General features: G+C 42.3%; 1 protein-coding gene across 7 annotated transcripts in view; it reads right to left on the reverse strand.

Moving 5' to 3' along the window:
- Positions 1 to 12758, reverse strand: part of LOC139563526 (AT-rich interactive domain-containing protein 4A-like) — a 52769-nt gene that overhangs the window by 19234 nt on the left and 20777 nt on the right. For all 7 annotated transcript variants that reach the window (XM_071382258.1, XM_071382257.1, XM_071382254.1 and 4 more), the window contains 3 exons: positions 8723 to 8802; positions 8438 to 8514; positions 8137 to 8288 (listed from right to left, as the gene is read on the reverse strand). In XM_071382258.1, the coding sequence (XP_071238359.1) occupies positions 8137 to 8288; positions 8438 to 8514; positions 8723 to 8802 (309 nt within the window). The remainder of the gene's footprint in view (positions 1 to 8136; positions 8289 to 8437; positions 8515 to 8722; positions 8803 to 12758) is intronic.

The following is a 12758-nucleotide window of genomic DNA, read 5'->3' on the forward strand; positions in this document are numbered from 1 at the left end:
TGTGCAGTGCACTCTGCCGTCACATGTGCAGTGCACTCTGCCGTCACATGTGCAGTGCACTCTGCCGTCACATGTGCAGTGCACTCTGCCGTCACATGTGCAGTGCACTCTGCCGTCACATGTGCAGTGCACTCTGCCGTCACATGTGCAGCTGATCATCAAGATATTGCACACTAATGAGACGCTATTGAGCCCACACTACTACACTGTCTGAGCTAAGGACTACATGCTTTCTGGTAAGTTTTGATTACAGTACTGGGTAAGGTGAATATATTTTATATGACATACATTATTTTTTGTTAACTAATAAATAGTAGCCTACAGCAAAGTGTGTGTAAATCATTTCAAACTTGTTAACAATTTCTGCTAGTTAGTTTTTGCTTCCGATGTGGGTTTAGCTTGCTAACAGAGGATTGTTAATTCACCTGTTTCCATACGTTTCAATTTAAAACATTTCTTACAAAGGAGTTGTTTAATATAATTACTTAACTATTTCTGTACATGGAATTGTTTTTTGGTTTTTTTATTACTCATTTTATTCTAATCTTTACAGGAAAATGCCACAGGCACTATCTGATGTGTGGAGACATTTCACTGCAGCCAATGAAGAAGGAAAAGCTGTGTACATTTGCAAATACTGTGCAAAATCACGTGAAGAACGCAACAAAGATGCCAAATCGTTTGGCCAAGTGCATAAATTTCCCTCAGCGCTCAACCTCTAACAAAAGTCCCTCTACTTCTATTCGAGGTGAAAATGATGAATCTGACACCTTATCAATATCAACAGCTCATGGTCCTCCTGGAATCAGAAGTTTTTTTGACTCAAATGGAGGAACGTATTCAGAGAAATGCTGATGAATGTCTTGCTCGAGCTGTGTATGCAACTAGTTCACCTCTGATGCTCACAGGCAATGTGTATTGGAAGAGATTTCAGAATGTTCTTTGCCCAGCATACACCCCTCCAACCAGGCATGTTTTATCTACTCATTTGCTGGACGCAGAGTTCAAGTGAAGGTCAAGCAAATCATAGAGAAAGCAGACTGTATTGCAATCATCTCTGAAGGGTGGTCGCATGTTCGTGGGCAAGGAATAATTATCTAAATCATCTCCACCCCTCAACCAGTATTCTACAAGAGCACAGACACAAGGGACAACAGACACACCAGTCTCTACATTGCAGATGAGTTGAAAGCAGTCATCAATGACCTTGGACCACAGAAGGTATTTGCACTGGTGACAGACAATGCTGCAAACATGAAGGCTGCTTGGTCTAAAGTGGAGTCCTACCCTCACATCACACCCATTGGCTGTGCTGCTCATGCATTGAATCTGATCCTCAAGGACATCATGCATACACTCTACAAGAGAGCCAAGGAAATGGTTAGGTATGTGAAGGGTCATATAGCAGCAATCTACCTCACCAAGCATGAGAAGTGAGAAGAATAAGAGCATCACATTGAAGCTGCCCAGCAACACCCGTTGGGGTGGTGTTGTCATCATGTTTGACAGTCTCCTAGAGGGGAAGGAGTCTCTCCAAGAAATGGCCACATCAGTCTGCTGATATGGACAGCCCCATCAAGAGGATCCTCCTAGATTATGTATTTTGGGAGAGTGGTAAGCAGCCTGAAACCTATATCAGTAGCCATTGCACAGATTGAGGGAGACAATGCCATCCTGTCTGATGTTCAGACTCCGCTTGCAGATGTTAGAGAAGAAATCCGTACTGCCCTGCCCACTTCACTGTTGCTCCAAGCAGAGGAAACTGCAGTTCTGAAATACATCAAAAAGCGTGGACTTCTGCCTGAAGCCCATACGCCACAGCGTACATGTTGGACCCCAAGTATGCTGGCAAGAGCATCCTGTCTGGTGCAGGGATCAACAAGGCCTATGGTGTCATCACTACCGTGTCTCGCCACCTTGGCCTGGATGAGGGCAAGGTTCTTGGCAGTCTGGCGAAGTACACTTCCAAGCAAGGGCTTGGGGATGGAGATGCAATATGGCAGTCGTGCCAACATATCTCATCAGCCACCTGGTGGAAGGGACTGAGCCATCCTCAACACGGTTGGAAAGTGACAGTGAAGTTGAGGCCTCAGAGTCTGATGTTCAAGAGGTGGACATTGAGGAGGTCCAGGGAGAAGACATGGAAGCCTGAGAGGAAGACAACCAAAGCTTTCATTTCTAGACTATCATTTTACAGATGTATGTTGAAAACACTTTTGAGAGATGCGATGGATTATTGGGGATCATTAAATATTCTCTTTTGTAGTTCAGGGAAATCATCCCATGTGAAGTCAACTCATTTAATTCAAGTTCAATTCGTAACAAATTATTTTATTTTTGTCTCTATTGGAAGGATTGTCATTTGCAATTATGTCTACTTATGATAAGGTAAAAGGTTTATGTTTGTCTCCATATGATATGGTAAATATATCCAATGCAAAAAGCATCTACATTGAAATGGTATTAATATTAATTTGCATATACAGTTGAAGTCGGAAGTTTACATAAACTTGTTTTAATGACTCCAACCTAAGTGTTTCAACAACTCCACAAATGTCTTGTTAACAAACTATAGTTTTGTCAAGTCGGTTAAGACATCTACTTTGTGCCTGACAAGTAATTTTTACAACAATTGTTTACAGACAGATGATTTCACTGTATCACAAATCCAGTGGGTCAGAAGTTTACATACACTAAGTTGACTGTGCATGTAAACAGCTTGGAAAATTCCAGAAAATGATGGTCATGACTTTAGAAGCTTTTGATAGGCTAATTGACATTTGAGTCAATTGGAGGTGTACCTGTGGATGTATTTCAAAACCTACCTTGAAATATATCCACAGGTACACCTCCAATTGAGCCACTGCTCCAAAACCAGTGGCTCACTGCTCCAAAACCGCCATAAAAAAGCCATACTACGGTTTGCAACTGCACATGGGGACAAAGGTCGTACTTTTTGGAGAAATGTCCTCTGGTCTGATAAAAAAAAAATACAACTGTTTGGCCATAATGACCATCGTTATGTTTGGAGGAAAAAGGGGGAGGCTTGCAAGCCGAAGAACACCACCGCAACCGTGAAGCACGGGGGTGGCAGCATCATGTTGGCGGGGTGCTTTGCTGAAGGAGGGACTGGTCCACTTCACAACAAAGATGGCAACATGAGGGAGGAAAATGATGTGGATATATTGAAGCAACATCTCAAGACATCAGTCAGGAAGTTAAAGCTTGGTCGCAAATGGGTCTTCCAAATGGACAATGACCCCAAGCATACTTCCAAAGTTGTGGCAAAATGGCTTAAGGGCAACAAAGTCAAGGTATTGGAGTGGCCATCACAAAGCCCTGACCTCAATCCTATAGAAAATGTGTGGGCAGAACTGAAAAAGCGTGTGCGAGCAAGGAGGCCCACAAACCTGACTCAGTTACATCAGCTCTGTCAGGAGGAATGGGCCAAAATTCACCCAACTTATTGTGGGAAGCTTGTGGAAGGCTACCCGAAACGTTTGACCCAAGTGAAACAATTTAAAAGGCAATGCTACCAAATACTAATTGAGTGTATGAAAACTTCTGACCGACTGGGAATGTGAAAGAAATAAAAGCTGAAATAAATCATTCTCTCTACTATTATTCTGACATTTCACATTCTTAAAACAAAGTGGTGATCCTAACTGACCTAAGACAATTTTTACTAGGGTTAAATGTCAGGAATTGTGTAAAACTGAGTTAAAATGTATTTAGCTAAGGTGTATGTAAACTTCTGACTTCAACTGTATTCCCGTTAATTCCCATATATTCCCGTTAATTTCCACGGAACGTTTCCACCTCTGAATATTACCCAAAATGTGCAACCCTGTAAAGGCTTATCATTTAGTGGTGTTTACACAGTTCCAAATGGTCAGAAAATGACATGCTAATCTAACGGCCCTTCTTTGGACTCTGTGCTAACAAACCTCCAAACGAGCTTCAATGCCATAGAACACTCATTCCGAGTTCTCCAACTGCTTTTAAATGCAAGTAAAACTTAGTGCATGCTCTTCAACCGATTGCTGCCCACACCCTCCCGCCCGACTAGCATCACTACACTGGACGGTTCTGACCTAGAATATGTGAACAACTACAAATACCTAGGTGTCTGGTTAGACTGTAAACTCTCCTTCGACTCACATTAAGCATCTCCAATCCAAAATTAGATCTAGAATCGGCTTCCTATTTCGCATCAAAGCATCCTTCACTCATGCTGCCAAACATACCCTCGTAAAACTGACTATCCTACCGATCCTTGACTTCGGCGATGTCATTTAAAAAATAGCCTCCAACACTCTACTCAGCAAATTGGATGCAGCCTATCAGTGCCATCTGTTTTGTCACCAAAGCCCCATATACTACCCACCACTGCGACCTGTATGCTCTCGTTGGCTGGCCCTCACTACATATTCATTGCCAAACCCACTGGCTCCAGGTCATCTATAAGTCTATGCTAGGTAAAGCGCCGCCTTATCTCAGCTCATTGGTCACCATAGCAACATCCACCCATAGCACGCACTCCAGCAGGTATATTGCACTGGTCATCCCCAAAGCCAACACTTCCTATGGCCGCCTTTCCTTCCAGTTCTCTGCTACCAATGACTGGAACGAATTGCAAAAGTCACTGAAGCTGGAGACTTATATCTCCCTCTCTAACTTTAAGCATTAGCTATCAGAGCAGCTTACCAATCACTGTACCTGTACACAGCCAATCTGTAAATAGCACACCCGACTACCTCATCCCGATATTGTTACTTATCCTCTTGCTCTTTTGCACACCAGTATCTCTATTCTCTACTTGCACATCATCAACTGCACATCTATCACTCCAGTGTTAATGCTAAAATTTTAATTATTTCACCTCCATGGCCTATTTATTGCCTTACCTCCCTACTCTTCTACATTTTCACACACACTGTACATAGATTTTTCTATTGTGTTATTGACTATGTTTGTTTATGTGTAACTCCGTTGTTTTGTCGCACTGCTTTGCTTTATCTTGGCCAGGTCGCAGTTTTAAATTAAAAACTTGTTCTCAACTGGTCTACCTGGTTAAATAAAGGTAATATATATATATATACACTGCTCAAAAAAATAAAGGGAACACTTAAACAACACAATGTAACTCCAAGTCAATCACACTTCTGTGAAATCAAACTGTCCACTTAGGAAGAAACACTGATTGACAATAAATTTCACATGCTGTTGTGCAAATGGAATAGACAAAAGGTGGAAATTATAGGCAATTAGCAAGACACCCCCAATAAAGGAGTGGTTCTGCAGGTGGTGACCACAGACCACTTCTCAGTTCCTATGCTTCCTGGCTGATGTTTTGGTCACTTTTGAATACTGGCGGTGCATTCACTCTAGTGGTAGCATGAGACGGAGTCTACAACCCACACAAGTGGCTCAGGTAGTGCAGCTCATCCAGGATGGCACATCAATGCGAGCTGTGGCAAGAAGGTTTGCTGGGTCTGTCAGCGTAGTGGCCAGAGCATGGAGGCGCTACCAGGAGACAGGCCAGTACATCAGGAGACGTGGAGGAGGCCGTAGGAGGGCAACAACCCAGCAGCAGGACCGCTACCTCCGCCTTTGTGCAAGGAGGAGCACTGCCAGAGCCCTGCAAAATGACCTCCAGCAGGCCACAAATGTGCATGTGTCTGCTCAAACGGTCAGAAACAGACTCCATGAGGGTGGTATGAGGGCCCGACGTCCACAGGTGGGGGTTGTGCTTACAGCCCAACACCGTGCAGGACGTTTGGCATTTGCCAGAGAACACCAAGATTGGCAAATTCGCCACTGGCGCCCTGTGCTCTTCACAGATGAAAGCAGGTTCACACTGAGCACGTGACAGATGTGACAGAGTCTGGAGACGCCGTGGAGAACGTTCTGCTGCCTGCAACATCCTCCAGCATGACCGATTTGGCGGTGGGTCAGTCATGGTGTGGGGTGGCATTTCTTTGGGGGGCCGCACAGCCCTCCATGTGCTCGCCAGAGGTAGCCTGACTGCCATTAGGTACCGAGATGAGATCCTCAGACCCCTTGTGAGACCATATGCTGGTGCGGTTGGCCCTGGGTTCCTCCTAATGCAAGACAATGCTAGACCTCCTGTGGCTGGAGTGTGTCAGCAGTTCCTGCAAGAGGAAGGCATTGATGCTATGGACTGGCCCGCCCGTTCCCCAGACCTGAATCCAATTGAGCACATCTGGGACATCATGTCTCGCTCCATCCACCAACGCCACGTTGCACCACAGACTGTCCAGGAGTTGGCGGATGCTTTAGTCCAGGTCTGGGAGGAGATCCCTCAGGAGACCATCCGCCACCTCATCAGGAGCATGCCCAGGCGTTGTAGGGAGGTTATACAGGCATGTGGAGTCCACACACACTACTGAGCCTCATTCTGACTTGTTTTAAGGACATTACATCGAAGTTGGATCAGCCTGTAGTGTGGTTTTCCACTTTAATTTTGAGTGTGACTCCAAATCCAGACCTCCATGGGTTGATACATTTGATTTCCATTGATAATTTTTGTGTGATTTTGTTGTCAGCACATTCAACTATGTAAAGAAAAAAGTATTTAATAAGAATATTTCATTCATTCAGATCTAGGATGTGTTATTTTAGTGTTCCCTTTATTTTTTTGAGCAGTGTATATATAAATAAATAACTGTTTGGCATACATAATACTCCTTACCTTTTTCTTGATATCCAGTATTTTTCACAACTAAGTCAAATTTATTGCACACATCCCACTTACCCTTTACCTCCTGAGCAACCAGTAAACGTTCACACAGACAATTGCCATTATTTATTTTTTAAAACAGCACGGCAAGTCTTAGCTTGGCCCGACACAATCAAATCAATTGCAGTCGGACTCTAGAATTTGTGTGTCTTAATTATTTCATCAAACAGCACGCTTAAAGCATCAGACTAAATTTGATTTGATTAAAACACGTAGGATGTGTCTATATATGGAAAAATACACGTTTTACATTTTCTACCAATTGATTAGTCTAAAGACAACTCTTAGTTGATCAAGATGTTTATTTAATATTTTTTTAGTTGGGGACAGCCCTAGTGTTGGTGTGTAACCTATTCACAGTAACCGGGGCCATAGATATGGCTCCCTATGTACATTATTACTAGCGAACAGACACTGTCACAGTACACTGAAGTCAAATGGACGAACTAGAAAGAAAAATCAACTATGTCCATGCCATTGTAGTCAATGTAGCTTGTACTGTGTAATCTATACCATGATCGACAAACTGCCCCAGACAAGTAAATACACAGTGAAGTGAACCTATTTCACTCATGAGAAGCAAAGCATTTGTCAAAACCAGCCGAGGTAGAAAAAAACCTTGAGGATTAAAAGGGCCTTCCCACGAATAAGACAGCCTGGCTGGCACGCCTCCACTGGACCTCAACCAATTCCCACAGGCCCTCTCTAAACGATAGGAAGTAGCTGCTGGTTGCTATGGGAACAGTGTAGGAAACCATACAAATGGTCATTTGTCCAGAACTCTGGGAGCAGGAAGAATGAACCATTGTTGTTCCTGAGGCAGGGGCTATCCCACACACTAGGAGTGTATCCCAGATGGGACCCTATTCACTATGGGCCCTGGTCAAAATTAGTTACACTAAAAGGGAATATGGTGCAATTTGGGATGTATCCAGGGTCTATCGGGAGTCTGGCTCAATCAAGGTGATTCAGTAGCCACAAGATGTCATGGTGGGAATGCAATGAAGGCATGGTGCAAGCCAACTTCATTGACAGACCAGGTAGGTGAGGTCACTACAGTGTGCAATACAACAGCTGGGTTTACACTACTCAATGAGATGGATCTCGTTTTGAACCTTATCCCTGCAAAATAAGATAAGAACTTCCTTTTTTTCTCTCCATGAAGTAGTACCTATTATAATCTCAAAGCCCAAACGTCACAAGCAGGTTATGATGGCCACTGTTAGAACATTACACTTCAGTATACAGTCAAACAGTTGAACTAAAGCTTTGTCAAAACTGATAGAAAATTCTAATTTCTGAATGTGGCAAGGTACTGGTCAGCACCTCAAAGGAAAATGGTTTACTTGTAGAAAACAGAACCGTGTTCTTACCTCGTCATCCTCCTTCTCCTCCTCCTCCTCACTATCTTTTCCTTCCTTGTCCTCCTCGTCACTGCTGGAGGATTCTAAGATCTCGCTCATGTCCATCTTCCAACTGTCAGGGACCACCTTGGTTTTGAGGAAATGCACTGCCTCGTCCAACCCTGGGAATAGCCAGAGGAAGTCAAGAGTTACAGGTCAATTTTATGTCAATTCAGTTGACTTGGACAAGACATTTCTCCATAGGAATGCCCATTCAGTTCTTGAACTAACTGGAATTGAGTGTTGAGCTCCCTAGATGAGCCATCCTTACCGTTCCTCGACGAGAACTCAGCTTTAGAGATGCTGTCCATGTTCACTTCATGGATCTCCTTTCTTGCCACAGTTCGACTAAAAAAAAAAAAACATCTAAATGCACGTGCATTCAGCTACAATGTTACCAATTCTGAGAATACTACAATAGCAAAAAGACATGCATATTTACATTGCCCTTGGCTAGAAAATGTATGACGGGGCAAATATCAAACAAGACGATGTCTGTAAACTAACCAGAATGTCCTTAACTCTATGACACAAGAGTAGGATGAACAATGCTTACAATTTGGAGTCTGCAAATGATCTCACTAAACATTGGTCTTTCTTGACTGTCAGGTCATCATTGCAGCTGGGCGATATCACCTAGACAGAACCAACAAAGAAAGGGAAATTTAGGCGCAATTGCAAATAGTGCTGGGCAATATATTGTGAATACCGGTATGTATCCACGTACCATCTATGAAGGTATTTTTATACAGTGCTCAATAAATCAAAAGTTCAACAAGTTGGACAACGTCACTGTCAGTTTCTACGTAGTTTGGATGAGAACAAAACCATCCGAATAGAGAATCATATTAAAATCACTTAGAATTCATGTTGCCACCATTCTAGGGTCATGCACTACTCATAAGTCGTATGTATAACAGAAAACAAAGTCAAATATGAGAAAAATATGATATTTTGTCTTTATCACCCAGTCCTAATATCAAAGAGGAATTGTGCTAGAAGAACAAAAGGCCAAGGAGGGTTATTATCCATTTGCTTTCAGTTTCACAATGGGTTCCATTTTTCAAGTGGTTGTATAAACCAGTAGTTTCCAACCTTTTTTGAACCGTGGCACACCTTAATGGGATCAAAAAAATATATTTTTTAAAGATTAAAATGGGATTTATCGGCACTTCATGATAGTTAATTTGTGTGTACATCTTTAAGAGTGTCCTGCGAATCTGTGCTGGAAATGTAAAAAAGTTTGCGCCGGTAAAATAAGTCTTTAGTTTTGAATAGTTTGGAGATGAGCGGTTTTCTGCTTTGTAAATGTATTTTGTGGAACAGCATAGCCTAGTCAGACATGCCTGTGGTAATGGTTGTCACAGGCAAAGTAATATTATACAAATTACTCATGACTTGCTCCCCTCAAATGAGACAAATGTAACAACAGCCTGAGCACACCTGACTTGAAACAATGATACAGATGTAACCATGTGCTATTCAATGTATTATCTAAGCACTGGTGCTCCCAAGTAAAAATGCCATAGTTCATCTTATTTTATATATATATATATATATATATATATATATATATATATATACACACACAGACTTCAAAGAAATTGGAAATACAGACCTTGTCATCCTACAAGAAACAAGGTATAAAGGAGATGGACCCACTGGTTTCCCTCTAGGTTACATAGAGCTTGTAGTCCCATCCACCAAACTACCAGGTGTGAAACAGGGAAGAAACTCAGGGGGTATGCTAATTTGGTATAGAGCAGACTTAACCCACTATTAAGTTAGTCAAAACCGTAACATTTTACATCTGGCTAGAAATTAATAATGAAATTATCTCCGGAAAATTACCTATATCCCCCCCAATAGAATCCCCATACTTTAACGATGACAGCTTCTCCATCCTAGAGGGGGAGATCAACAATTTCCAGGCCCAAGGACATGTACTAGTCTGTGCCAGCCTAAATGCCAGAACTGGACAAGAACCTGACACCCTCAGCACACAGGGGGACAAACACCTACCTGGAGTTGACAGCATTCCCTCCCCCATATGCTCCCCTAGACACAACTATAGCAAAACAAACAACAAAAACGGGTCACAACTCCTGTTGCTCTGTCGGATGATGAGCATGTACATAGTCAATGGTAGGCATCGAGAGGACTCCTATGGTAGGTACACCTATAGCTCATCTCTTGGCAGTAGTACTGTAGACTACTTTATCACTGATCTCAAAAGGTCCGTAATAATATTAATAAATGTTACTAGATGGAAGGAAAGTAGTGTGGAAATGTACCAAAAAACAATTAGGCAACAAACGCAATCCCTTCTAGACAACTTCCTGGACAAAATGTTTCACTGTGAAACTTGGCAGTAGAAAACCTAAACAGTATATTTGACCACTCAGCTTGCCTGTCAAATCTAAAAATCTCAAGCAGACAACCTAAATGAACAACAATGGCAAATGGTTTGATGAAGACTTCAAAAACCTAGGAACAAAACTGAGAAACCTATCCAACCCAAAACAGAGACCCTGAGCCTACGCCTTCACTATAGTGAATCACTAAAACAATACAGACACACTACGGAAAAAGGAACAGCACATCAGAAGCGTAATTGAAGAATCCATAGAATCAAACCACTAATAGGAAAACAGGAAAACTTGAAACACACAACACGAAGAGTTATCTATCCAAAACAGAGAAGGATAAACCACCTCCGATATTTTTGGCTCTATAAAAATAGCAAAAACATATGATCAAATACAAATCTTAGTGTTGGGGGAAAAACACACACATTCCTTCCCACAGGGCCAGGGGGTGAGACAGGGATGCAGCTTAATCCCCACCCTCTTCAACATATACATGAATCGATTGGCGAGGACACGAGAACAGCCTGCAGCACCCGGCCTCACCGTACTAGAATCTGAAGTCAAATGTCTACTGATGATCTGGTGCTTCTGTCACCAACCAAGGAGGGCCTACAGCAGCACCTAGATATTCTGCACAGATTCTGTCAGACCTGGGCCCCGACAGTAAATCTCAGTAAGACAAAAATAATGGTGTTCCAAAAAACGTCCAGTTGCCAGGACCACGAATACAAATTCCACCTGACACCCTTGTCCTAGAGCACACAAAAAACGATACATACCTCAGCCTAAACATCAGTGCCACAGGTAACTTCCAAAAACCTGTGAACGATCTGAGAGACAAGGCAAGAAGGGCCTTCTATGCCATCAAAAGGAAATTAAAATTTGACATACCAATAAGGATCTGGCTAAAAATACTTGAATCAGTTATAGAATCCATTGCTCCTTATGGTTGTGAGGTCGGGGGTCCGCTCACCAACCAAGAATTCACAAAATGGGACAAACACCAAATTGAGACTCTACATGGAGAAACCAAATCATGAGGAAAACCTTGGGAAAATATATATATTTTTTTATGTGCCAAGTAATTAACAAAAAAACTGCGCAAACTAGAATACTATTTGGCCCTAAACAAAGTACACAGTGACAGAACACCTGACCACTGTGACTGACTAAAAAATTAAGGAAATATTTGACAATGTACAGACTCAGTGAGCATAGCCTTGCTATTGAGAAATGCCGCCGAAGGCAGACCTGGCTCTCAGGAAGACTGGCTATGTGCACACTGCCCACAAACTGGGGTGGAAACTGAGCTGCACTTCCTAACCTCCGGCCAAATGTATTTTTTATTTAACTAGGCAAGTCAGTTAACTTCACTAGGGTAGGGGGCAGCATTCTGAATTTTGGATGAAAAGCGTGCCCAAATTAAACTGTCTGCTACTCAGTCCCAGATGATAGGATATGCATATAATTAGTGGATTTGGATAGAAAACACTCTAAAGTTTCCAAAACTGTTAAAATAATGTCTGAGTAAAGCAGAACCGATATGACAGGCGAAAACCCGAGGAAAATCCAACCAGGAAGTACTATTACTTTGAAAGGCTGTTACCATTGAAGGCCTATCCACCATACAAAGATTTAGGACCCAGTTCACGAGCTCTGTGCCTTCCTCTACATGTGACCAGTCTTTAAGCATTGTTTCAGGCTTTAACTCTGAAAAATGAGGGCGATACACCACTTTCAATCAGTGACCAGTGGAAATTTCCATTCATCAGCCATGTGCCCTGATCGTGAACGCGCCTTTCTTGTTTCTCCTTTCCTATTGACGAAGCTTTTGTCCAATTGAAATATTATTTATGACAAAAACAACCGGAGGATTGATTTTAAACATCGTTTGGCAACTTTTATTGTACTTTTTTTAGACACTTCGTCCTGGAATTAGTGCACGCGCCTTCTGCATTCGGATTACTGGACAAAACGCGCAAACAACAAGGAGGTTTTTGGACATAAATGATGGACATTATCGAACAAAACAAACATTTATTGTAGAACTGGGATTCCTGGGAGTGCATTCTGATGAAGATCATCAAAGGTAAGTGAATATTTATAATGCTATTTCTGACTTCTGTTGACTCCAACATGGCGGATATCTGTTTGGCTTGATTTTGTCGTTTGAGCGCCATACTCAGATTATTGCATGGTGTGCTTTTTCCACAAAGTTTAAAA

Source organism: Salvelinus alpinus, chromosome 34 (genome assembly GCF_045679555.1).
Source record: "Salvelinus alpinus chromosome 34, SLU_Salpinus.1, whole genome shotgun sequence".
Classification (NCBI taxonomy): Eukaryota; Metazoa; Chordata; class Actinopteri; order Salmoniformes; family Salmonidae; genus Salvelinus; species Salvelinus alpinus.